Here is a 24,639-nt window from a genome sequence, read left to right as displayed (position 1 = left end):
GAAATTAAATAAGAGAATTGAAGAGAAAAAATAAAAAGAGAGAAAATTTAATTTACTTTATGTTGTTTGGATAAATTATTAGAATATAAGAGAAATATGATTTCTTTTAAAAAGAGAGAAAATAATTATTATATTTTTTTTCTTTTTTTTATATTTATTATATTAGAGAAGGACGTGTAAGTATTTTACATTAATTTCTCCTCATTTTTCTTTATCAATTTAGAGAGAAATTTAATAATTTAATTACAAAGGATTTGAGAAATGAAAATTTCTCCTCATTTCTCTCTTTGATTTAATGTCCAAATAAGAAAATAGAGAGTAATTAAAAATTTTTTTTCTTTTGTTCTCTCTATTTTTTTCAACCTAAACAAAGGATTATAGGCTTGAAATATAAATATATAAATTTTACTCATTTTTTATATAAATTTTATTATTTATATTGTATTTTCAATTTATAATTATCCCAGTTTAAATAAAATTTTTTTACTGTGGACTACAATGGTGCCCATGAACTTAAAAAGAAGGTGCATGGGCTGTTGAAAGGTTTGAGACCAATGAATTGTTATGACATAATCATCATGCTTTTCGGCCCCTTGAATACTGATTTTCCTCATCTGGTCCAATTTGATCGGACTCAATTGGGTTCCTAGAGTCCGGTCAGTTTTGTTGACATAGAGTTGATATGAATAAAAAAAAAAAATGAAATAACAAAAAAATAATATGTAATTTTACTCATTTTTTTAATTTAAAATTTATAATTTACTTTGTGATAAATTGATAATTGAGATTTAGCTCCATTAATAAATTATTACTTTCCATCTTTCTTCGTTAAAACCTATTGATGTGATATTAAATATTTAATTAAAATTTTAATTTATATTATTATAATTAATATAAATTAAAATTTTAATATTATTTTAAAAATAATTATACTTATACTAAAAATAATATTATAATTCTATATTTTTAATTTTATAAATATTATTAATTCATTAAAAATTAATTAATTTATTAGATTAATTATTAAAAAATGTGGAAAAAAATTATTTACAATTATAGTGTAAAATTGAAACTATTTATAAAAGTAGTGTTTGTTTCAAAAAAACGATATTGGAAAGAGAGGTTTCAAAGAAAAGTTTATGACAAAGAAATTGCCACTTCCAAAAGAATTTTCAAGTAGATCCAAATTTATATATAAGGCTCTACAGATAATATTTTTTTGCTTATAAAAATGCTATTGCATATAGAATTTTCAATGTAGAGTTAATACTCTTGAAAACGTTATTAGGAGTAATATTTTTAGAGTTATATCATATCACTCTTTGCAACTTTTGTATTCCTTGGGAATGAAATAGGAAATAATTATTAGACAGTAATTTGATAGAGAATGGCTTATGAAAACATCATTGAGAGTGATATTTTCATAAGTATATAAAAATATCACTCTTAATGGTGTTTTTAGTGGCTCTTTTTATCTATAAAAGGCTAATCGAGCTATCTTCATATTAATAATTTAAATAATGTGTTTTTAAAAACTTTTTACTAAAATAATGTGAAAATAAAACTATTTACAAATATAGTATATGCATTAAAAAGGCCAATTGAAAAAGCAATTTCAATATTTAACTAATAACTATAAAACCGTTAATTCAAAAGTCAATTTTATTGACAAAGTCAGTCAATTTCATATTAGTAAAGTCGGTGTGTCTGCGTCAGAGTGTTAGCATTAGGTATACACAAAATCGCCAGTCAAATTAGTGTTTCTATAATATATCAGATTGCTTATGAAAATGTCATTTTAACTGGTTTTTTTTAAGCATGCGTCAGAATTTATTAGAACCTTGGAATGCGTGATAGCACATAAATTCTAATTAAAATTTATATTTATAATTTTTATGTCCCAATAATTAAAATGAAATATTAAATTAAATTTTATATTTTTTTGCAAAAAATTTATCAAAACTTTGCATGCATAACATTAAAATTTTCAAATCTTTATTTTAATATAATTTTTTTATATATTTTTAAAAATTCATCAAAGCTTTACATGCGCAATATATATCAATAAAAAAAATCAATGTATCTTTCTAATTTCTATTTTTCAAAATTTTTTAAAAATTAACATTTGTATCACTAAAATTACGCAAAATTATCATATGTATTACAAAAATTTGTACACTACATCAACATATTAGCAAAAACATGTTCATTTTATTTTTTCCAATCATCACAAACTTAATAGCATAAAAAGTAAAATCACACTATTTCACATCATATAAGCATACTAATTTAAATTTTAACTAATTACAATAGTTTAAACACATAATACTAAATTTATCATAGAATTTGACATGCTTATTAATAAAATTATCATAATTCAAATATTAAACAAATATATCATATCAAATATCATAATAACATTTTACATTAAAGTTAAAAATGTACCTTAATCACAATATTTTAACTTCTTAATGTGAAAATTCAATTTCCTACTTGAATTTTCACATTAAAAAGTAAAAATATTTTTAAAGAAAGAAAGAAATCATATATTAAAGAAAGAAAGAAATCATATATTTAAATTATTTTCCTACTTGAATTTTCACATTTCCTACTTGAATTTTCACATTAAAAAGTAAAAATATTTGCGATTAAGGTATATATATATATATACTGGATAAAAAAAAAAGATGCTAAATACAAATAAAAAAAAAGAAAGAAAGAAAGAAATCAAGAAGATGCGACAAGAGGAGAGCACCTGATGCTTAAGAAATGGAAAGTCTTCAAATTTGAAGACTCGTTTCACACTTTTAAAGTCAGCAACAATTCACAGGGAACAAAAACTCATGCGTGAGCAAAGAAAATAAATTCCCTGCATCCCTACAGTATTTCTTTTCCAATTCACCATTAGAGGGTTGCAATTTGCTATTGAAACCGTTAAACAGAATGAGGGTTTTAGTATAAAAAATTGACACAATTAGTTGATGTGATAATATAAACAGGTGATGGGATAACATAAAAAACTACCAATTTGATTGGTGGTTTTAAGAGTAATTTTGCTTTGCTAGTACCGACAAAAACCACGACGATATTATTTCAATTGGCGATTTATTGCTCAGATGAATATACACGAAACTACCTTTTTAATTAGTAGTTTTTATAGCACTATATTATTTTGATAGATAGTTTAAATTTTACATTATTTTTATAAAATATTTTTAAATTTATATTATTTAAATAATTAATATGAAAACAACGTTTGAAATGAGTGAAATTTAGAGAATTTATTATCTATCCATTATACCCCGTCTACTTTATAATTCAGTTTAATTTTTTTAATAAACTTATTATATGCAATGATCTCTTCAGTTATTGTTAAAAATGTTAGTAATATAAATAAAAATAATAATTTTTTATTTTATTACTAATATAAATTGATTTTTTAATTATAAAAAAATATTAAAATTTTATATTTATTAATTTAATAATTATTTAAGAAATAATAACATAAAAAAATATTTTTATGTTTATTTAATATGATAAACATTTATTAAATTAATAAATATCAAACAATAAATTATAATTAGAACTTTTTTCTCAAATAGTTAAAAAATTAATTTTTATTAATAATAAAATAAAAATTATTATTTTCATTTATATTATTGACATTTTTATTAGTAGCCAGATAAATTATTTCCTATAGTAAGTTTATAAAAAAAAATAAAATTAGATTGTAGAGTAGATAATACAATAAGTAAATAATAAATTATCTAAATTTAACATATTCCCAAAGTTATAAATAAACTTAGATAAATATTTCAGAAAATGTAATTTCAAACGGTATTTTTTTGAGCAATTTCTACAATGTGACACCACTTTAGAAAATACCATTTTAAATAACATTTCCTAAGTAATTTTTACATTCTTTAATGTGATGTAATATTACCTTAAAAAATATTATTTCAAATAGTATTTTTTTAAGCATTCTGATATAATATAATATCACTTAAAATTACTTTTTCAAGTAGTATTTTCTTATGCAAATATTATTTTGATAAATAGTTTTAGAATTACATTATATTTGTAACTAGTTTTTAAATTACATTATTTTAATAATTAATCATCTCTTCATAGCCTCCAAGGCAAGTTTTGATGTACTTAAAAATTTTGTTAGGAATAGCATTTTATTTGTTATAAACCTTTTTTTAAACCTCTCTTACCAATAACGTTTTTTTGAAGTAAACACTATTTTTGTAAATAGTTTAAATTCACACTACAATTATAAATAATTTTATTTTTTATTTTTTAATTTTTGTAATAATTAATTATAATTTATTACCATAAAATTAATTAACAATATTAAATACCGAAACTCACTTATACTAATTTATTATTTTAATTATTCTAAACATTTATAAACTTTAATATTAAATTATAAAATTACTATTAATAAATAATTATATTTAATTAACATAATTGTAAAATTATTATTAAAATTAGCTATTTAATTAAATAAAAAAATTTGTATTTATATCAATAGACATAAATTCTAATCCTATTTAATGACAAATATTTTATTTGTTATAAATTTATAGCTTTTTTTTTTTTAATATTAGCAATGAATAATTTTTACATTTACATACTCTATTTTCATGTAATAAGACTTAAACTTAATTAATTTTGACTTATAATGTGATTTTTTTTTTCTTTCTTCATTTCATTTTTATGTTTTTTTTAACTGAAAAAATGTATTTACAAGTTTTTAAATTTTTTATATTACAAGTATTATTCTTACAAGAGTAGGTACATATGAATGTGATCACTTGAATCTTGTTATTATTGTCAATATCAAAATATCTTTACAAATTTAATAATATTTATATGATTTAAGATATATATATATATATTTTATGTTTAATATTGATATATCCTATAATATTTGGAATGATTAATATCATTTTGACATAAAAAGTACATTTTGTGATTCTATAAAATTTTAATTTTTTTTGTTCTATTTAATTTAAATATAGATTAATTATATGTTATTAATATTCTTAATTCTTTATGTGTATGAGCATATTTTTTATTTTTAATTTATTAATTAATCATAGTTAAATTGTTAATTTTGACAATAAGATTATAAGGAAATTTAATTATATTTTTACATACATAAAAAAAGAAATTAATAGCTATGAAATGGAGTTTAAGTTAATGAAAGCCAAGCATCCATCACTTGTGAGATGAAAATAAATTAAAATGCAATTAGAAAGGTGCATATAAGTTCAATTTAACACCGACAGTGTTTTCAAAGTCTAATGTGCGTAAGGTCTTTTTCCTAATTTCAAAAACAATGTGACATTGCACCAAAATTTTCTTTAATTGTTGAAAGCGCAATCAATTTTATTTTGAAAAAATTGAAATGGGTTGATTCGGTTTGGGTAAGTGGGTTTAATCTCCGTCTAAACGTCCAAACCAAACCACCGAGCGAGTAAATAATACTGATATTTGGGGGTTCAATGGCCACTCTCTTTTAACGCCCAGTTCTCAATTTCTCTCTCATACTCTGCCTCTCTCTCTCTCTCTCTCTCTCTCTCTCTTCCAGTCTTTGCAGATCCATCTCCAAAGAGGAGGAGACCAAACAATGGAGATCTTCTACTTCCTGGTATTTGGTGGCCTAGCGGCCGTGGTGGCAGGGCTTGAACTCAGCAAAACAAGCAGAGACCGCATCAACACATCCTCTGCTTTCAATGCCTTCAAAAACAACTACCTTCTTGTTTATTCTCTCATGATGGGTATGTTCCTTCTTAGATCTGATCATTCCTCTTACCTCATTATATCTCGCTTGTGTATTGCTCCCATTTCTCATCAAATTCGCGCCAAGGTCATCTGGCTTGTCTTTTTGATGTGGGTTTGCGCCACTCCACTTCCAGTTAAAACCTGAGCGAATAGATTATATTTGCAAGAGAATTCCTGCCCTTAACAACTTTATATTGGCTTCGAAAATTGTTAGGTAGTAAAATGTCAGCTTGATTTCTATGTTAACATAGCAGATCAAACTTTTCTCCGTATGCTTTCTTTTAGCTTCTGTGATCAAAAGTCTCTTCTCATAAATCATTGTCTTGGTTTTGCAGTAGGGCGTCTAGATCCATTACTTAAATTCTGACGTAAGAGATTGTCTGGATATGTATTTATTTGTAATTGAAAACTATATAACTTATTTTTTTGGGGAACTAATTCAATTGATTTGTGGCAACAGCCGGGGATTGGTTGCAGGGTCCATATGTGTACTACCTATACAGTCAGTATGGGTTTGGAAAGGGAGAGATAGGTCAGCTTTTTATTGCTGGCTTTGGATCTTCTATGTTGTTCGGGACAATTGTTGGGTCTCTTGCTGATAAGCAGTAAGATATCATTTTGATTTGGTTTATTTTGCTTATTACAATTTTATGGAGCCCTATATAATCTTATGTTCTGAATTCAGAGGTCGAAGGAGAGCATGTATTACTTACTGCATAACTTACATTCTGAGCTGCATCACCAAACATTCTTCTGAGTACAAAGTCTTAATGTTGGGACGTGTATTGGGAGGCATTGCCACTTCTTTGCTCTTTTCAGCTTTTGAGTCTTGGCTTGTGGCGGAACACTTTAAGGTTTGTGATGAGTTGAATTTTTTTAACTGTTATTGGTGGTAGTGGGGTTTGATATTCTACATCTTCAATTGAATTCTTTCCTCTTAACTGTTTAAAGGTTTTGGGTTAGACACTTAAGTGAACTGTTTCACTTTGTGAATTCTCTTCTCTTTGCCTGTGAGTTGATTTAATAAGTAATTTGCTGGACTCTTAAGACCCATGAAGTCGACTTTCACATGCTAAGTACATTATATATCTTATTGCTCCCTTTCAATTTTGTAGAGGGGTTTTGATCAACAATGGTTGTCAATAACATTCTCAAAAGCAATATTTCTTGGCAATGGTTTGATTGCCATTATGTCTGGGTTGTTCGGTAATCTACTAGTAGATAACTTGGGGCTTGGTCCTGTTGCTCCATTTGATGCTGCTGCTTGCTTTCTTGCTATTGGTATGACAATTATATTATCATCATGGACTGAAAATTATGGAGACGCTTCAGAAAACAAGGACTTACTTACCCAATTCAAGGGCGCTGCTGTTGCTATTGCTTCTGGTGATTCTCTGGCATTTTATTTCTTGCTTTATCTTGGTGCATACTATAGGTTAATGAAATTAATATCAATTGAAAATTTATATTATCATCTTCATATCTGCATAATTGGTTAAGACAAGTAAGAATCAAAAGTTTAGACATAACATGTCCATTGTCATTGTTGGCACCTTGGCTTTATTCCAGCATGTGAAGAGGATTCAGTGGACTACATTGGAAGAAGGAAAAAAAAAAAAACCTTATTTTATTATCAAATTCTATATATATATATATATATATATATATATATATATATATATATATATATATATATATATATTTTTTTTTTTTTTTCTTTCTGTGCACTTGTTTAAGCTAAGATATAGTCAAAGGCTGAAAAAAGAACTCTGCTTTGATGATGATAACATTTGAGCTGATATTAGATACTCATTTTCAACATGATATTCAATTGTGGCAAAGTTTTAGTTTCATCCTAAGTATTAGTCAGGGCGTTTTTGGGTGTCATCATTCAGGTGATCGTGTGGAATTTTCTCCATTAAGTTTCTTTTACTAAACAGTATCTGTATGATTTGTACTTATGTGGAAAAATATATAAAAAAAAAACATACAAATGATGTAACTTTTATTTCAATTTTTACATAATGTACCAAGTAATCTCATTCTTTCTCTTCCTTTTACCATCTTCTGGCTATTTCTGTTGATATTATGTTCCATGTGGAATCAGATGAGAAAATTGCATTGCTGGGTGCCATACAGTCCCTATTTGAAGGTTCAATGTACACCTTTGTGTTCCTATGGACTCCTGCTCTAAGCCCAAACGGTGAGGACATTCCTCATGGTTTCATTTTTGCAACATTCATGCTGGCTTCGATGTTGGGAAGCTCCATTGCATCTCGACTGTTGGCTCACTCTTCCCCCAAAGTTGAGAGCTATATGCAGATTGTTTTTGTAATATCTGCTGCGTCCCTTCTGCTTCCTGTTATAACAAGTGTATGTAGTAAATCTTGATTCCTCCCTCATTTTCTTTCTTTTCACTATTAACATACGAAAGCCTGTAGTACAGAAAATTTTACTTTGTGTTTTGAACAGTTCTTGATAGTTCCAACTGGAGAGAAAGGTGGAAGCATCTCATTTTCAGGGTCTATCCAGCTTCTTGGCTTCTGCACATTTGAGGCCTGTGTGGGTATATTCTGGCCATCTATCATGAAGATGAGGTCCCAATATATTCCTGAGGAGGCTAGAAGCACCATCATGAATTTCTTCCGCATTCCTCTCAACATATTTGTGTGTGTTGTGTTGTACAATGTGAGTTTCTTATATACTTTCATCATCATCACTTTTTGGGAAAATGCTAAAATAGAATATGTATTTAAGGCAAAAGTTGCATGAAGGTTTTCTTCATGGATCCATGCATTGTCAATCTCTTCTTTCTATATTTTAACAGCTGCTTTGTCTCTTGCTTCTTGAAGGTTGATGCGTTTCCTATTATTGTCATGTTTGGCATGTGCTCCATTTTCCTCTGTGTGGCATCCCTTTTGCAGAGGCGGCTTCTGGTTATTGCAGAAAGTCAAAAACCGAGTAAGTTTTTGGTTGCCTTGGACTCTACTTTCTGCTTGCATACGAGGATATAACATGCGGAGTTGATATGATTCTGGCTTATCTGTTATATTTTGAGATTCTGAGACCAAACTATATACACTTTCTTTTTAACTGTACCATTTTGGACACAACACCCCCACCAACCCAAAAAAAAAAAAAAAAAACCGAGCGGGAAACTCTATCTATATGTTTTTGGATCTCTAAAAGGACCTTGAATATCTTATGCTAAAACTCCCAAGTTCACAGCTCTATGTAGTGGTATGCTGTCCGTTGGTTAAAAAAAATTGAAAAACTTAATGGTCCAATAGGACAAATATAAAAATATACAGGTGCAATTAGTTGAAATAAAGGATTATGCGTAAAAGGATGGTCCTGATTGGTTCATGGGCAAATTTATGTATTAAGCCAAAGAAAAAAGACAAGTCTATCATAAATATCTCCTCTCTGATTTTTAAAATACGTGTTTGCCTTTATCTTTTCTGGTTTTCCCTCCTCTTATTGTAATTATTTTAAGTGTTTTTGAGTTATGAATGCTTTGTTTCACTGCAGGATCACAAGATTGGACAGCAATGAAAGAGATGGAAGCAGAGCCATTAAATGCTTGATTGATGTTAGAGGAATAAACCTCTGGAATTTTTTTCAAGATTGTGAGCAGCCGCCTTTGCTCCTTGTGCACGTTGGAGCCAACTTGGTTAGCTGTTTGCGATCCAACCAATAACAGACGATTGTGGGCTAAGTCCTACTTTTGATAAGAGCTGGTAGAGGATTTTATGCGGGCTAAGAGGTAGTTGACAGTAAAGAAATGATTTTTAGGTGCATAGAACGTATGAAAAGTCATTGCTTTGAAATCTTGTTGACTGGTGCTATTGTAATCCAGCGTTGCGCTACCGTAGATATTAATGTTAGAAACTTTATGGTGTGTTAAATCTTAAGAATTAAAAAAAGGTTTTCATAATTTGTTATTTGGCGAGTTCTTCTTTACCATGTTATTGTTCACACTCAAGGACGTACTGCAGAGCAATCCTGGAATGGATCAATAGTTACAATATGTATTTTCTTTGTGGGACTTCCATTGCATATCCGACTCGATGATACCACAGTTTTGGGGCATTGTCAATACCCATCTGTTTACTGGAAAGACTTTTGTTCATGCTGTAAATGGATGACTCTTGTACAAATTCTTTTTATTTGCAGGCCTAAGCCTAACTGTGATGAACTTATTCATTGAGCAACTTTTTCATATTAAGAAGACATTAGGAGTTGCTTAGCACCCACAGTCCGCATTACCAATTGAGGTAGCTCGGTGCCTACTTAATCTTCAATGAGAAAGGGAATGTTATTTAGAAGCAGAGAATTCTTCGATCATCTCACATAAAATTGGGTCCCCTGTGAGGAATTCACATGTGATGTTCACATTAAGATGGAGGAACTAGACTTGACCAGACTATCTAGTAATTTACTCCAACTGATCGACTGCTACGTCACTAAAAATCTGGTTTCAGACATTGGCTTCCAAATATAATCAAGACCATTTGTCTAATGATGCAAAGGAGACATACTGGAGATGGCTTAACCTCAGGGTCCGATCATGAACCATGTGGTAGAAGACAAGCCTGACAGTTCTCTCTTCTTCTAAACATATGTTGAAAAAATGATAAAGAATTAGAATTCAAGCAAATTTATGCAACATCCCTGCTCCCTCCTTCAAGTTCCAACCCTACACAAGCACATGCTGAGTAGAGTTAAAGAATGACTGCTCAGCTGGCCCACGTGCCATTATTGGCCCAATGATTGATTTAAAGCCATCTTACCCCTCTTACCTTTTAGTTTTCCCTTTCTATCCTCAACCCAATATCTTATATCTGACATTTGATGCAAAGAAGACCATCTTCACCATTCATTTCCTTGATATTTGTACTCCACGCTTGACATTATTTAAGGTTTTGACTATCTAAAGGAACAGATCGAAGTGGCTATCATCTTCGCTTGCTAGGAAGAGGGGCAATCAAGAGAACTCATCATCAACTTGGTTCTTTTCTATCTACGGATATTTGGGCCAACAAGATTTCACCTTCCAGTGATCTGCTTCATTCCTAAATTTGAGAACAGAAAAGTTTGCTCGAGAGCAGGTGAAATGGCCAATCTTAGAAGTCCTAAATTCCTGGTCCTATATTCTTTTCAGTTATTTTTTTTGGTGCAAATCCAAGTCTCCTGCTACCAGTACAAGGTTGGAGATTTAGATGCTTGGGGTATTCCCACTTCAGCAAACCCACAAGTCTACTCTTTTTGGCCCAAATACCACACCTTTCAGATTGGAGATTCTCTCTGTAAGTTCCTCTTCATTTTTCATTCTTCCCCAAAGATCTTCACTCTAACAATAAATACAATCAAACAACAATTAAGCTTAAGCCCAAACTAATTAGATTCAGCTATGTTAGACGTCAAGTCCAATAAATACAATCAAAATGACACATTTTTCATACTGTTTGTTCATAAAAAGGATTATTGGCCGGCTCTCATCATATTTTTTCTCATCATTTCCAGTGTTCTTGTACCCACCAAGTCAAGATTCCGTGATTCAAGTCACAGAACAAAACTACAACTCCTGCAACCTGACAGATCCACTATTGTACATGAACAATGGCAATTCTTTATTTAACATCACTGCACCCGGGGTGTTCTACTTCACCAGTGGAGTTCCAGGGCACTGTGAACAGAAGCAGAAGCTACGCATATCTCTGCTTTCTGGGAATGGTTCAGCTTACTCTCCCTCTTATGGTCCTAGTGCATTGCCAGAAACTGCAGCACCCTCTTACCCCACTGTGTTTGGGACAATCCCATTGCCACCTTCTTCCTCACCAACAAAGAGATTTTCAATATTCTTATCTGCCTTTATTGGCGCAGCGATTTCTGCAATGATCAATGGCTTCATGTGAAGGACACAATTACCAGGACACAAATGAGGATCGATACACACATACACACATATATATACATATCACTTTATTGGTTTTTCAGGTCCAGCATATTGATTCATATATAAAATTTTGGTGGTGTTATTATTTTCAGTGATTCAAGAGAAAGAATAAAATGGTGGTTCTTTTCTGTTGTTGCTCGTTTAAGTTCCACGTTGAGAGAAGGGAGAGAATCTATGATCTTGTACAGTGCAAAAAAAAAAGAAGGCTTTAGCCTTTAGTCAATAAAAAGATGAAAATAGACAAGCGATTGTCCATGGCCAAAAAGATGAAATTTATTGGCTTGCCCAGACACACTATCCCAGTTGGCGTTGTGTGTTGATTTGTGCCCTACAGACGACCTCCTCCTTCTCGTCTTTATCTCTTTCCCCTTTTTGGCTGACAATTGAGATGCTTTTCTTTCTTTTTATTATTTTTTCAATCCATTATCAATGAAGCTTCATTCAACAAAATGTCCAAACTGGGAGCGAATACAATACACAACAACGAAGTTAGCTAGCTTGGGGAGAGAGGAGAGGGGTGTTACCAATCAGCTGCTCGGTTGGGGTGAGTACCGGAAATCATGGAGGCTCAAGGAACATGGGAAACGGCAAAACTTTGACACATGCTAAATGTTTACCTAGTTAAACCGTTATTAGTTAATGGTTACCCTATGGGGCCCAAACCTAAGAAATTCCACTATGGACCTTGCTTAGATTGGCCCATAATTAAATTGGGCAGAAATATTGCGTACAGTAAACTGACACCCAATGTATCAATCGTAGCTCTCGACTTTTACACGCCCTGCCACATACGTCAAACAGAAATAGATCAACCCCGTTCTCTGAGATAAATATAACTTACAACTGACAAAAAATGGTCATAATACAATCCCTGTCCCATGAACTTACAAACTTAAAATTATAATCACGTACATCTTAGCACCAAAAACTATTAGGAGTACAATGGAATGAAGCTTTGATTAAATAACAGTGCATTTAGCCAGCCATATCAGTATCTACACCCAAGAACTTATCTTCAGAAGCATAAGCTGTCCCTGCAGCTCCATGATCTGCCAACGGTGCCACTGTAGACTTTGATTCTGTCACTGCATAAGGACTCCTCATTTGAGAAGCCGTGGAGTCAATTTCCATTGCAGAAGCCCGTGGAGGAGAGGGAGGCTGCACCACCACATCTGGATAAGCAGCCTTAAATCTAGCTCGCAAGCCTTCATCAACTAGTCGGACTCCATCCAACTGATTACCAAGCGACATCCACCTGATGGAAAAAATCAAAAGAAATGCTGAAAAGGTGCTAATGTAACGATGCTCATTTACAATGTCAACAGAGACTTGCAATGCCCCATATTTTTTTAGTGATAAATGAGATGAACTTAAATAGCAGAGATCACACGGAATGAGAAGGAAAAATAGTCATGCCCTTGGGTTATGGGCTTCTCCCGAGTAAAAGACCTTAATTATGCCAAAAATATCATAAGAAATGATAATTAACTATTTGTCATATTTGGGACCCTTCAAGACCATTCTATAACTAGGTGATCAATATTTATTTTCTTGGCAACCCAATCTCATCAAATTTAACTTTGCCAAAATAAAATATTTACTAAAAAGGATCATATACCAAGAAGCATAACTATAATTCAAGAAAGTATACCCAGCATGAGTATTGTGCATGCGAGCAAACAATTCCAGCTTTCTTGTCCTTGGACTTATCCTCTCCAGCATAGGGTACATCTGCAACAATTTAATTGAATTAATTAAGTTTGCACTCACAAAATTGGAATTGAATTATTTCAAAAGAACTTCAGAACCATAATAACTGTGAGATAGTAATTCTAAGGAAATCAGAGCCTTCAACAAGTAAAGTAACAGAAGACCTAATATCTGAAAGACGATGAATTACGAAGGTAACAAGGAATGGATGGACTACCAAGAACATTGCAAATACAAACCTCATCTGGCTTGCGGCTCGTCTCTCGAACCTCAGCAACAATCACATCAGTATCAATGTTCCTATTTACTTCTGGGTTTCCCTTAATTCCAACAAGGCAGTGCTCCTTGCTATGATTCAGCCAATGCCCTGTCCGGCCTGTTCTAATGATTCGTTGAAGTTGATTAGTCTTTACCCAAATCAGTTCCTCAACACGCTTGTAACCCCAAAGTTCCAAACTGCAAGAGCCATCATGATATGCATTCGATCAAGAGCCAGGTACTCAAATGCATCTTGAATTTCAAGCCTCTCAGGCAAAATAATTACTGAACGAAGATAGTTCAAAAATTAGCAACAAGTGACCAAATATAAACACGTACCACTCACGACCAAGCTCCATTGCACGCCCAGTAACCCAAAGGAAAATCAGACCATCAGTCTGTAAAACAGGAACATTAAGATTCCGCATTTCATCATCAGCCATTGTCCCATAAGGTAGTTCCATATGAATGTCCCATGGTGGATCAGCCATTATGACTCCAAATTGCCCTAAAATCTCCATCTTAAAATTGCGAATATCACAATTAATCCATTGTGGTTCACCAAGTTCTACTTCTGAACAATATTCTGCACGCTGGGGCTTTAAAGGTTTTGGGGGAGGAAGTGCTGCAGCGCCCATCATCATAGGTGGCACATCAGGAGTAGGGTCAAGCTCATAATGAACATACTTGCATGTCTATCAAAGGAGACAAGAATTATATTACTCAAAAGATAGCAAATATTTCACAAGAAAGAAGAGGAACAAGAAGAGAAAATATTTAAGTTATTGCAGAAAAATGGCACCCCAGTGCATGAGGGTCCCTCTAGGGGTGTGCAAACAATCAGTTTGGACCCAAACTTAATTGAATTAACCGAATATCCGAAATGCTAAAATTTGAGATCTGAACTGAAGTTATGGATAGAACCAAACTGAACTGAATAATTCAGTTCGGTTTGGTTTTTCAGTTTTCACCCTGTACAGCAAGCCTATTCAGCCCTTAAACAAATTATTAATCACATAAACCCATCAATGTTTTTGTTAAGAAATCAAAGTGTGTGGTTGAGAGGGTGGAGCTGTGAAGGAGGCTTCACATCACGCATGAAAGACACAGGAGAAGAAGAAGAAGAGCAGAGAGAGAGAGGAGAGGGGGGGGTGGGGTGTGGGGTTTTGCACAAGTCACAGAAAGAACAGAGAGGTGGGGGCTGTGAAGGAGGCTTCACGCATGAAAGACAGAAAGAGGAGAGAACAACCCCAATCTAAGCGACATAGCATAAGTTATATATAGATATACATGTTTGGTTTGGTTATTTTGTGTTTTTTCCTTACAAACAAATCAAACTGAAATAACTAATGTTCTCAATATTCCGAAAACAAAACCGAACTTTAAAAAAGCCAAATCAAACTTCTAAAAATTAAACTGGAAAACTGAATTCAATTGATTCATTTTTTCAGTTATAACCATTTATTGTTGCTTAGCCCTAACCCCCACCACAACAACCATAGTATAGCACCTAATCCTCAGTTAAAATTAATGAAATAGAAGTGGGTCAAAAGAACTTTACCTTCATGTGACGGCAAGTGTCTAGAAAAGAACAGTCCCCTTGACTGACATCAGTGTGAGGAGCAATAATTCGCCGAAAATGAACCTGTAAAGCGTTTAAATATCCAAAATGCAGAATGCAAAGTTAAATGAAGGTTACAGTCGAACCAGGAGGTTACAACTAACTGAGAAAAAAAAAAAAAAAACACTGGTATGTAACTAAAGATAATAGCAGTTGAAGAAAATATCAGTCTGCAGATGAGATTTCTCCTCAGACACCTTTGGTTGATTAATAACAACTGAAGTCTAAATGCTTTAGGCAGCTTTGTCATTCAATCACCTCCCCTTATTTCCGTATTAGTCATGCAATCACTTTATTTTCTATATTGCATTATCACATTCTCTTTCATTTTGCTAGTTTGTACATTTTCTAGATAATTAGCTGTGTATCTGTAATAAATGGTAAGGGCTCAGGAACCTACTTATTGTATCATAACAGCTTCAGTCCAAAATTTATTTAGTTAGCTTCAAAACTATTTATAGCTTTTACAAGGAATACATACTGAATGGTTTTTACGATGATCTTATCAAACCTTCAGCTTAACTAACAATCAGAAAACTTAAGCAAACATATAGAAAATTGCGTTGTGGAGGTAGGTAATTGGATTAAGAGATGGACAAAAATTTATACTTCTACTCAAAGAAACTTGCATCCAAGAGAGAAACAAATTCCTACTTCAGGATCCTCTAAAGTTTACTTTATAACTAGCAGGATAATTTAGAGCACTCTTTTGGCCTAAGGACCCTGGTGAATCCAGGGAGCTTGGCAAGATGCCTCTATGCCAATGATGTGTTATGATGCAAAGATATAATATGGCCAGATCATTAACATCTGTTTCATGCTAATAAACAATACAGACACAATATGATTCATACTGACCTTCTCGCATGCCATAAAGGAACCAGATTGACGCCTGCAATCCTCCTTTGTTAGAGCAGAACAGTACTCCTTCAGTTGAGAGCCACCTTTAGTTTTGAACTGAAACCCACAATGACATTTAATGATATGGTCAGTACCAGGCCAAAAAAAAAGTGAGAAAAGAAGGCTAAGGAATGGAGACTTATGAAAGAATAAATCTATTCTAAAGTGAATTTACATTTTACACGTCCTTAAAAGGGCAGCTAAATCCCGCTTACACAATGGAAAACATTTCAAAAGTTACAGCTTTAATTTTCAATAAAATTAATTACTGCATAATAAGTACTTGTATACAAACTAACTTAAAAATTTGATGGCCACTCTCAATTTAAACCAAGAGCTTAAAGAGTCAAGCAAGATAGCAAAACATAAACAACTGAAATTGAAGGCTACTACTTTAACACCTTAGCAGCCACAGCAGTTTCTCTTGCAGTAGGTCGATGGATGAGGTCCAAAAGCTCCTCCCCAGTCTTCGATTTCTGCATCTCCATGAATGATTTCTTATTGAGCAAAGCTTCCAAATCCTTCATATCATCCTCCTCAGTTCTCGGCTTCTGCTGCTGCTGCTGCTGCATTGACAAAGGCCCCAAAGGCGGCCTGTGCATCATCCCTCTAGGCCCCATCATCATCCCTCTAGGACCCACCATTCCTCCCCTTGGTGGCCCATTCCACATATCCCCACCAGGACCGCCAGCCATCCACATATCTGCCGGCATTGGTCTAGGCACCACCGGCCCTCCCATCCCAAAAACTCCATTATTATTATTCACATCAAGCCCACCACTGCCATTGTTACCGCTATTACTCTGACTCTGATTCTGATTTAAATCACTAGAATTTAAAGACTCTAACTGTTGTTGATACTGTGCACTTTCAGGCAATTCTTTAACTAACCTATTGCGGTCAATATTCAACACCATAACTCTAGACTTACCGCTAACCACAAATTCCTCGAGTTCAATCCCACGGTTCTCCTCCGCCATGGACCTCAAAGCCATCTCCACCGCAAGAATAGCGCCAGACTCTCCACCCACCTCCCTCAGCGCCGCCTTCTCCGCTGGAGTCGCATTCTGGTCATTCTCCAGCTTCCTCAACACTGTCGACGAATCTATGGGATCAAATGGCACCCTCTGCAACAAGCAATCCGCCACCATCACCCTCACCACCGACAAAGGACTCCCACTGTCATCAATACTAAATTTGTCATTCCCATTCGACTGGGTCGGTTTAGAGCTCTCAAGCTTGGAGATTGCGGACTTAGAATGTATACCAGCGCGAGGACTAGAAGGATTTTTGGCTGGGTTAGCGATTTCGACAGGTTTTTTAGTTGGAGCAGGGAGAGGGGGCGTAGGGGTAAAGGGTTTGTGATTGAAGGAAGAAACAATTTGGAGAGACATGTCGAGAGAGGAGACGATGTTAGGGACGAGAGACTGGAGAGAGGCCATTAGGTCGAGTTGGGTCCTGTGCTGGGTTTCTATGCGAGATTCCAGCTGAGAACGTATGCTTTTGATGGAGGATACCGCAACGTCGTCATTGTTGCTGTTGGTGCCATCTGATTGAGTCTCCATTGATTTGCTTCTCGTCTGAGTTGCTCTTTTTAGCTATTGATTTGGGCGTCAGGGAGGAAAAATGAATGCTTTCAAGATATCTTTTGGGGGTTGACCCCTGATTCTTCACCCGTGAGGGTTTAAGAGGCGCAACACACTACGGTGAGCGGCCCTTTCTTCTCGATCAAGCCGCTATAAGTTGCCCACACAATTTCACTTGGTACGACACGTCGTTTTATGTTCCCCCATAGGAGATGAGTTTAAACGACTTGTAAACGGAATGCCCCCATGAAAAAAAATATTTTTAACCCTGAGCCACGTGAAGACTTTCCTTTCTTATTGAAGGGAATATTTTTTTTTTAATGGAAGATAAACATGCGCACATATTATTTTAATAAAATTATAATAATTTTATTATAAAGTGTTAATTTTTATAAGTTGACACACTTATCTATAATTTATATGAAATTTCAAAAGATCTCATACTATTGAAATAAGGATTTTATTTTATTTTTTTATAAAGAATGGATGATAAAGAAATTTGAGTGGGTTGCAGTAAAATAAATATACTTTGGTATATCAATTGATCTTTATATAATTAAATTGGAATTCTTATAAAACAATAATAATTACAATATTTCTAGCTGAAGACAGGGCAGCCTTCAACAACAACTCCTTTGGCCGTTGGGCAAGTAGCTAGGGAGCAGCCGTCAAGGTTATTTCCCCACCAATCAACACTAATATCTTCTAGCCCCAGGCAAAGATATATTAGCACACCCATGAAGGCAAGACCAGCATCCAGTGACCCTGAAAGAACATAATTGTATCGCTGCCACAAGTCTGGCCTGTACCTATACACAACAAAGCCAGAGAGGAAACCCAAAATTATCCAGCTAGTGTAGTTAACTGCTGTAGCTGGTGGCATCATTCCTGTTGCGCCTATTAACACTGGCATATTTATAAGTCTAATCCATTCTTGTTGAGGGAAAGCCTTTGCAGCTAACCACACAAGAACAGGTGCAATTGCACCACCTAGGAAGAACCAGTTGACTGCCTCATAGGTGCCTAAATCTCCAAAAATTCTGCGAGGTCCAATTAAACCCCAAATCACAGATGCATCGTAGAATACAGTATCGCTTGGGCAAGTCCAGACGCTATTGGAGGCTGTTGTGTCACACAAATCTGGGATGGTTTCCATTAGCCACCATGCAGTGCCCAAATATGTAAGACATGCCATAATGGTTCCCACAATCTAACCAAAATTAAAAACAAATTAATTAGAGGAAACCTAATTGGAATGGGAAAATGGGAATATGCTGCAAAGTATTGACCTGTGCCATGAACATTGTTCTGGGAGGAATCTTCATATAGTGGCCAAGTTTAAAGTCTTGCAGGAAAGTTACGGCCTGTGTCATACTTATGTATCCATACACCTTGAAGCACATGTTGGCAACTGGGTATCCTGGGTAGATATACCCAATTACATATTCAGTGATGATGTTCAAGCCCGGTGTCTTTCATCAGAAGAAATGAGATGAGTAATTAAAAAATAGGGTGTCTCTTGTATAAAAAAAAAATAAAAAAGGGGGGTCTCAGTGCACAAGACTCGAGACTTCCTGCATTTCAGGCAGTAGATGGTAGAAGTACCTGATTTGTGATAGCAGTAATGATGCCAATGGGAAGAGTGAATACAATGGCAATTCCACAAGCTAGTAAAACTCCCCACCATGGCAATTGAAGCTGGTCATTATAATACTCACAAGCGAAGATGGTGGCTGCAATGTTAGCCAAAAGGATTAACACAAACCACCACTCAGGAACTTGCTTATACTTCCTCATCAGTTTTGTGTGAATGTCCATTTTTGTGTCTTGAAAGCTTGCCTTGCTTTGCTCCCATATCTCCCTGTATTTCACAATTGAAGTAACTAAGTTGATTGCATTTACATATACCCTTTATGTTAAACTTAACCTTGAGGATTCAGCTTAGTACCTCCCATGAAACAGAGCAACATGCATAATTGTGGCAGTTAGGGCAGCAAAACCAACTCCATAAGTCATTGCAAAAAATGTGCTGAGATAAAGGGGCCCTTCCTTCTCATAGGCAGCAAGATCAAGGTGGAAATTGGAATCAATTATAGCTGTAATGTTATACTCCTGCCCTGTTGATGTAAAGAGGTCATCTGAGAAAATAGGAAACGTTTTGGCCTTGTACGCATTAAGCCAATAGCATAATGGGGTCAAAATGTACATGACAAAGACGAATCCGACTGCCACATTAGCTGTGGCAAACCATGGACTAGCAAGCGGGCTTCCAAGATAGGAGGAGATGGTGGACCAGTCAATTCCAAGAGCACCAATTCCAAGTCCATAAAGGCCTGAGCCCAGTTGTTGGGCAAGGACAGAATGGGGGAATATCCAACAAATCCAAGAGAGGGAAGTCAACATTTGGAAGAGATAGCCTGGGAAGACATAGTATGCAAAGCTGCATATGAAGGCTATCAGAAAGAATTGGATACGAGTCACACCACCTTTGGGCCTCTCTTCCTTCTCATGCAAAGCCCTGTATCAGCACATGTAAATTTACAAGCACAAGAAAAGCTCAATAGGTTAGTAAAATTTTTAAATAAATGTGATTAAGAATTTATATTTTTTTTATTTTCTGGATTAAAAATTTTGTGAGTTAAGTTATTTTTTTTTTATAAAATGTATTATTTTACAAGAAATATTATTTTTTATAAATAGATGCTTGATAATAAATAGTAATAAATTATAATCTCAAAACATGGAAAAAATGCCTGTCATTTTTTAGAACCTCGTGTAATTATTAATTTAAATTGTAGTTTAAAATTTGTTTATGGATATATTTAATTTTATTTAAAATATTTATTATTTAGTAAAAAATCATAGATCTATTTGGTCATCCACCATAATAAATTTAGCTTTCAATATTATCAATAAAAATTATCAGCAAGCATATAATGATATGTATAAATCACATAACCTAAAATTTTTAATAACACTTTTATATTAATTTAATAACTATATAATATTGTATATATTATTTATTATCTTATATGTTATGTTAATGTATAAATACTTTACCTTGATGTTTTATTTTAACACCATGTATAAATGATGTTAAAATAGTGATGTTGAAGCCTATATTTGTTGTATTGATAATTTAATTAAAAATAAATGTCACTCATAATTCCAAACTCAATATAATTTTTAAGATAAATATCATAAAAAAAATTTTCAAATTTGCTTAGCACATGAATTAACTTTCAATGAAACATGCCTAATTCTAATTTGAATGAATAAAGATAGCTTGTGTACTTGAAAATGTTGACTGCAGATATACCACAACCATTCACTTTGGTTTCAGTTGGGATTCCTGAAAGGGGCTTCAGTTTTGTTTAAGAGAGGTTACCTTAATGCTTCAGCTTAATTATCTCCTACTTGGGATACCCAAAATTTTCACCAAAACACAGATGGGGCAGAAGCAAGACCCTTATGAAGCTTGGGGACAAAAATTCTCATGCTTAGTTGAGTTTTTAATCCAATATCACATGTAAGTTCTTTTTTTATTATTATATATATATATATATATATATATATATATATATATATATATATATATATATATATATATATTAAATATTATTACTTAAATATCTTTTAAAATCAATTTAGTGTATCTATTAAATTTATTCTCTAAATAATCTTATATAATAAACTTTAAATTTTTGTATTGAGTGAAAGTATAACAATAAATTATATAATTAAATAATACTTAAGAATTTTAATTTCTCAAATTGTATTTATTTTTTATAGATTTAAATTTTTATGCTTTGTATAATAACTAATAATTTATTTTATATATTTAATATTATTTATTCAAAAATATTATCACATTTAAAAAACATTTTTTAATTAATTACTCTATATATCGTTTTTATGACTTATTTTATTTATATTAAAATTATATTAACTATAAATAGTATATTCTAAATTTATAAAGAAGAAAAGAAAATGATATTATTGATGATCATGTGAAATTTAAAAAGATAAAAAAAAATAACGATTAACTTTTAATTTTTTTTTAGAATGAATGGTTGGATTTTAAATTAATTTTAGATTAATTATAATGTATAGAAAATCATTTTTTTCCCTATTAATACAGATAAAAGAATTAAAAAATTAAATTAAGATATATATTTTTTATATATATATTCACATATGCATATAAAAACAACTAAAGAATTAACTTATTAATTAAGGAAAGAAATGAAAAAGAATAATTGAGGAATTTTTTATTAAAATGGGTGAAAATTAATTTATTAATAAAAAATAAAGAGAATCAGTTAAAAATTAATTAAGGAATTTTCTATTAAAATGATAAAAATTAATTTATTAATTAAAAAGTAATTAATTTATTATTATTTTGATAGATTAATTTCTTTTATAATATGTCAATGGGGTAATTTAAAAACAAAATTGATATTATCAATATAAATATTTTTTGAGAAATTCTACTTAAATTTGTATACACTTTTATTTTTTATTATAACAATCAATTGTGATATGTTTCACGTAAATTTTATCATAATCAATTATTATAATAAAATTATTACGTGGACATCAATTTCATTAATAAAAATTCCTTTTTCATCTATTGATATTATTTAGAGTTGAAATTTACATCCTGACCCTAATCACCAATTTTCCTAGTTAAATTTAACACGAAATTAAAAATCTCTTTTGAAATTCTTTTTCTTTGATCCGAAATTGTCCTAATTAAAACTAAGAACAAAATCATTTCAAGATATTAACTAGTCAACATCCATTGCTAGCCTTCGCCCACCAAACTCACTCCACCCCTCAATATTTATCAGAATTTTAAAAGATAATAATAATAATATTAAAGAATTATTACGAGTGAATCCCAGAAATGATTTCTTCTTTCTTTCTTGAAGAATAAGAGAAGAAGAAGAGGAAACAAAAACTTATTGCAGATGAAAAATACCTGAACAATGAAACTTGAACAAGATTTGCTGGCCACCACATAGCTGCAGGTTCCACGAGGTACTTCCTAAAAATCCCAGCCCATCCAAACCCCAACACCTACCATTCAAACCCCATAAAAAACAAATTCGTGACTAAAAAAAAAAAAGTGAAAAGAAATCGTGAAGTAGTAATGACAAAAGCAGGAACTAACCTGGGTTGTGGTGATAACAACCAAGGAAACAAAGAATGTGATGTGCTTCTTATAGAACATCTTAACAACAGTAACAACATGAATGGCGTAGACACTGCCAGCTCCTGAGTTGGCAAAGATGGTGATAAGAACATGTTCTTTCACATTGAAAGGTCCAGGATTCAACGTGAATTCCCAGCGAGTCCCCTTGAAGAACACCCTATCTGTGATCTTGGCAGCCATTAGTTGGCCAAGAGGCACCACAGCAATCTGGGCAGAGATAGCTGTGATTGATAGAGGCTCTGTACGGTACCAAAAGAACTGGTTAAGAAATGATAATAGGACACAAGAGATGGTGCCCAAGACCCACATTCGAAATGTGAGGACTGGTAGAGAAGGGTCATCTGTGGTTGGCACTGTTAAGGCAACTTGTTTGACTGGTGAGTTCTCTTCTGTTTCTTGTAGTTGGTCAATCTCGGATTTAGAATTTGCTGCTATGGTTTCTGATGATGAGGGATCTTCAACTTTCTCATCCTTGGTTACTATACAAATTAATAAACACCAAAAGAAGGAACAATTAGTTAATTAACATATTTAGAAAAAAGAATCGAGTCTAATTATTGGTGATGAAGAAGCAAAGAGAGACTTACTTAGAGGGGTTCTGATCTCATGTGTTTCTTCTTCCATGGTTTTGCTTTCCATTTCTTTCAGGTTCTGATTTCAACTGTTGCTTCTTTCAGCACGAACCCATAAAAGGGATTGGTTTTCCTTAATTATGTATTTTAGCAATACAAGTAAGCCATGCACATGAGAGGATGAATATGGAGGATATATAATTGCAAGATTTTTATTGGCCCTTTCCTTTTTATGGTAGGCTTCAAGTAGACGGGTTGGAGCCTGAAAGTAGAATATGTGATTTTCTTCTATAGCTGATCTAATCTATTCACTCATGACTATAAAAAGAATGAAACGAAAATGGTTTTAACATATTTGATTAATTATTCTCTAAAATTTTAGTGTTTGATATTAGAAATTAACTTTCTTGATTTAGGCCATACCAAACAAAGAAGTTACAGCTTTTCTCAACTAACTACATATTTTGGCAGGTATACTGGTTGGTCAAAATATTAAAAAACCAGATACTTTAGGATTCTAAAAGCAGCCTTGGATAAATATTCCTGAATTTTTGTTTTTTGTTTTATGGGTTGTAGTGTAGAGCCACGTTGCATACTCATCTACCACCAATGCTTACTGTTCTGGGTTAACTATATATATTGTATTTGCATGACCAGCCTTCAAAAATAAGAACTCAATATGACAATTCAAGCCTAAGATTAGCTATTTTAATCATAAGAAAGATGATCTATTTATTGTTTATTTTACGAAAAAAATATATATTTAAATACTACTCTTTTAATTATTAAAAAGAAGAGATTATTAAATGCTAAATTTTAATGTATCATGCATATCATATTAATGAATTATTTAAAAATAAAATCTTTTTATATTGTATAATGTGATGCGTGTGATTTACAGATTGAATAAAAATATATTAAATGCATGAAAAATATAATTATTCTGATGCAAAAGTAATAATACATCGAAGTAGCGATGAACATGATATTTAATTTTATGTATAATATTTAAAAGGAATATA

The 24,639-nt window shown here is 32.4% G+C and overlaps 4 protein-coding genes across 4 annotated transcripts; 2 read left to right on the top strand and 2 right to left on the bottom strand.

Moving 5' to 3' along the window:
- Positions 1–5,534: 5,534 nt before the first annotated feature.
- Positions 5,535–9,737, top strand: LOC110669520 (uncharacterized). The gene is made up of 8 exons (XM_021831222.2): positions 5,535–5,789; positions 6,254–6,398; positions 6,479–6,647; positions 6,909–7,179; positions 7,901–8,166; positions 8,266–8,481; positions 8,646–8,754; positions 9,325–9,737. The coding sequence occupies exons 1-8, from the start codon at positions 5,639–5,641 to the stop codon at positions 9,378–9,380; spliced, it is 1,383 nt and encodes a 460-aa protein (XP_021686914.2). The 5' UTR covers positions 5,535–5,638; the 3' UTR covers positions 9,381–9,737.
- A 144-nt stretch (positions 9,738–9,881) lies between these two features.
- LOC110669521 (early nodulin-like protein 8) lies at positions 9,882–11,880 on the top strand. The gene is made up of 2 exons (XM_021831223.2): positions 9,882–11,102; positions 11,320–11,880. The coding sequence occupies exons 1-2, from the start codon at positions 10,910–10,912 to the stop codon at positions 11,709–11,711; spliced, it is 585 nt and encodes a 194-aa protein (XP_021686915.2). The 5' UTR covers positions 9,882–10,909; the 3' UTR covers positions 11,712–11,880.
- A 676-nt stretch (positions 11,881–12,556) lies between these two features.
- Positions 12,557–17,961, bottom strand: LOC110669519 (N6-adenosine-methyltransferase MT-A70-like). The gene is made up of 7 exons (XM_021831221.2): positions 16,643–17,961; positions 16,200–16,298; positions 15,282–15,365; positions 14,060–14,415; positions 13,702–13,918; positions 13,404–13,483; positions 12,557–13,007 (listed from the first exon to the last, which is right to left on the bottom strand). The coding sequence occupies exons 1-7, from the start codon at positions 17,804–17,806 to the stop codon at positions 12,728–12,730; spliced, it is 2,280 nt and encodes a 759-aa protein (XP_021686913.2). The 5' UTR covers positions 17,807–17,961; the 3' UTR covers positions 12,557–12,727.
- Positions 17,962–18,374: 413 nt separating this feature from the next.
- LOC110669513 (oligopeptide transporter 7) lies at positions 18,375–24,021 on the bottom strand. Its single transcript, XM_021831215.2, has 7 exons — positions 23,633–24,021; positions 23,004–23,524; positions 22,812–22,909; positions 19,776–20,345; positions 19,433–19,688; positions 19,117–19,299; positions 18,375–19,037 (listed from the first exon to the last, which is right to left on the bottom strand). The coding sequence occupies exons 1-7, from the start codon at positions 23,682–23,684 to the stop codon at positions 18,426–18,428; spliced, it is 2,292 nt and encodes a 763-aa protein (XP_021686907.2). The 5' UTR covers positions 23,685–24,021; the 3' UTR covers positions 18,375–18,425.
- Positions 24,022–24,639: the final 618 nt, after the last annotated feature.

The sequence above is a fragment of the Hevea brasiliensis genome, chromosome 16 (genome assembly GCF_030052815.1).
Source record: "Hevea brasiliensis isolate MT/VB/25A 57/8 chromosome 16, ASM3005281v1, whole genome shotgun sequence".
Lineage (NCBI taxonomy): Eukaryota > Viridiplantae > Streptophyta > Magnoliopsida > Malpighiales > Euphorbiaceae > Hevea > Hevea brasiliensis.
The sequence above is the reverse complement of the archived record's forward strand: the minus strand, read 5'-3'. Positions and strand labels throughout refer to the sequence as shown.

Bases quoted from the DNA above. Each gene is read 5' to 3' on its own strand.
- LOC110669520 (XM_021831222.2), top strand. From the start codon at position 5,639: ATGGAGATCTTCTACTTCCTGGTATTTGGTGGCCTAGCGGCCGTGGTG. The intron at 5,790-6,253 runs GTATGTTCCTTC...TTGTGGCAACAG, and splicing joins TGTTTATTCTCTCATGATGG to CCGGGGATTGGTTGCAGGGT. The intron at 6,648-6,908 runs GTTTGTGATGAG...TCAATTTTGTAG, and splicing joins TTGTGGCGGAACACTTTAAG to AGGGGTTTTGATCAACAATG.
- LOC110669521 (XM_021831223.2), top strand. From the start codon at position 10,910: ATGGCCAATCTTAGAAGTCCTAAATTCCTGGTCCTATATTCTTTTCAG. The intron at 11,103-11,319 runs GTAAGTTCCTCT...CATCATTTCCAG, and splicing joins TCAGATTGGAGATTCTCTCT to TGTTCTTGTACCCACCAAGT.
- LOC110669519 (XM_021831221.2), bottom strand. From the start codon at position 17,806: ATGGAGACTCAATCAGATGGCACCAACAGCAACAATGACGACGTTGCG. The intron at 15,366-16,199 runs GTCAGTATGAAT...AACGCTTTACAG, and splicing joins CCTTTATGGCATGCGAGAAG to GTTCATTTTCGGCGAATTAT. The intron at 13,919-14,059 runs GTACGTGTTTAT...TGGCTCTTGCAG, and splicing joins ATGGAGCTTGGTCGTGAGTG to TTTGGAACTTTGGGGTTACA.
- LOC110669513 (XM_021831215.2), bottom strand. From the start codon at position 23,684: ATGGAAAGCAAAACCATGGAAGAAGAAACACATGAGATCAGAACCCCT. The intron at 22,910-23,003 runs GTTAGTTCCTGC...TTTGAATGGTAG, and splicing joins TTGTTATCACCACAACCCAG to GTGTTGGGGTTTGGATGGGC. The intron at 19,300-19,432 runs GTACTTCTACCA...TTCTGATGAAAG, and splicing joins TTACTGCTATCACAAATCAG to ACACCGGGCTTGAACATCAT.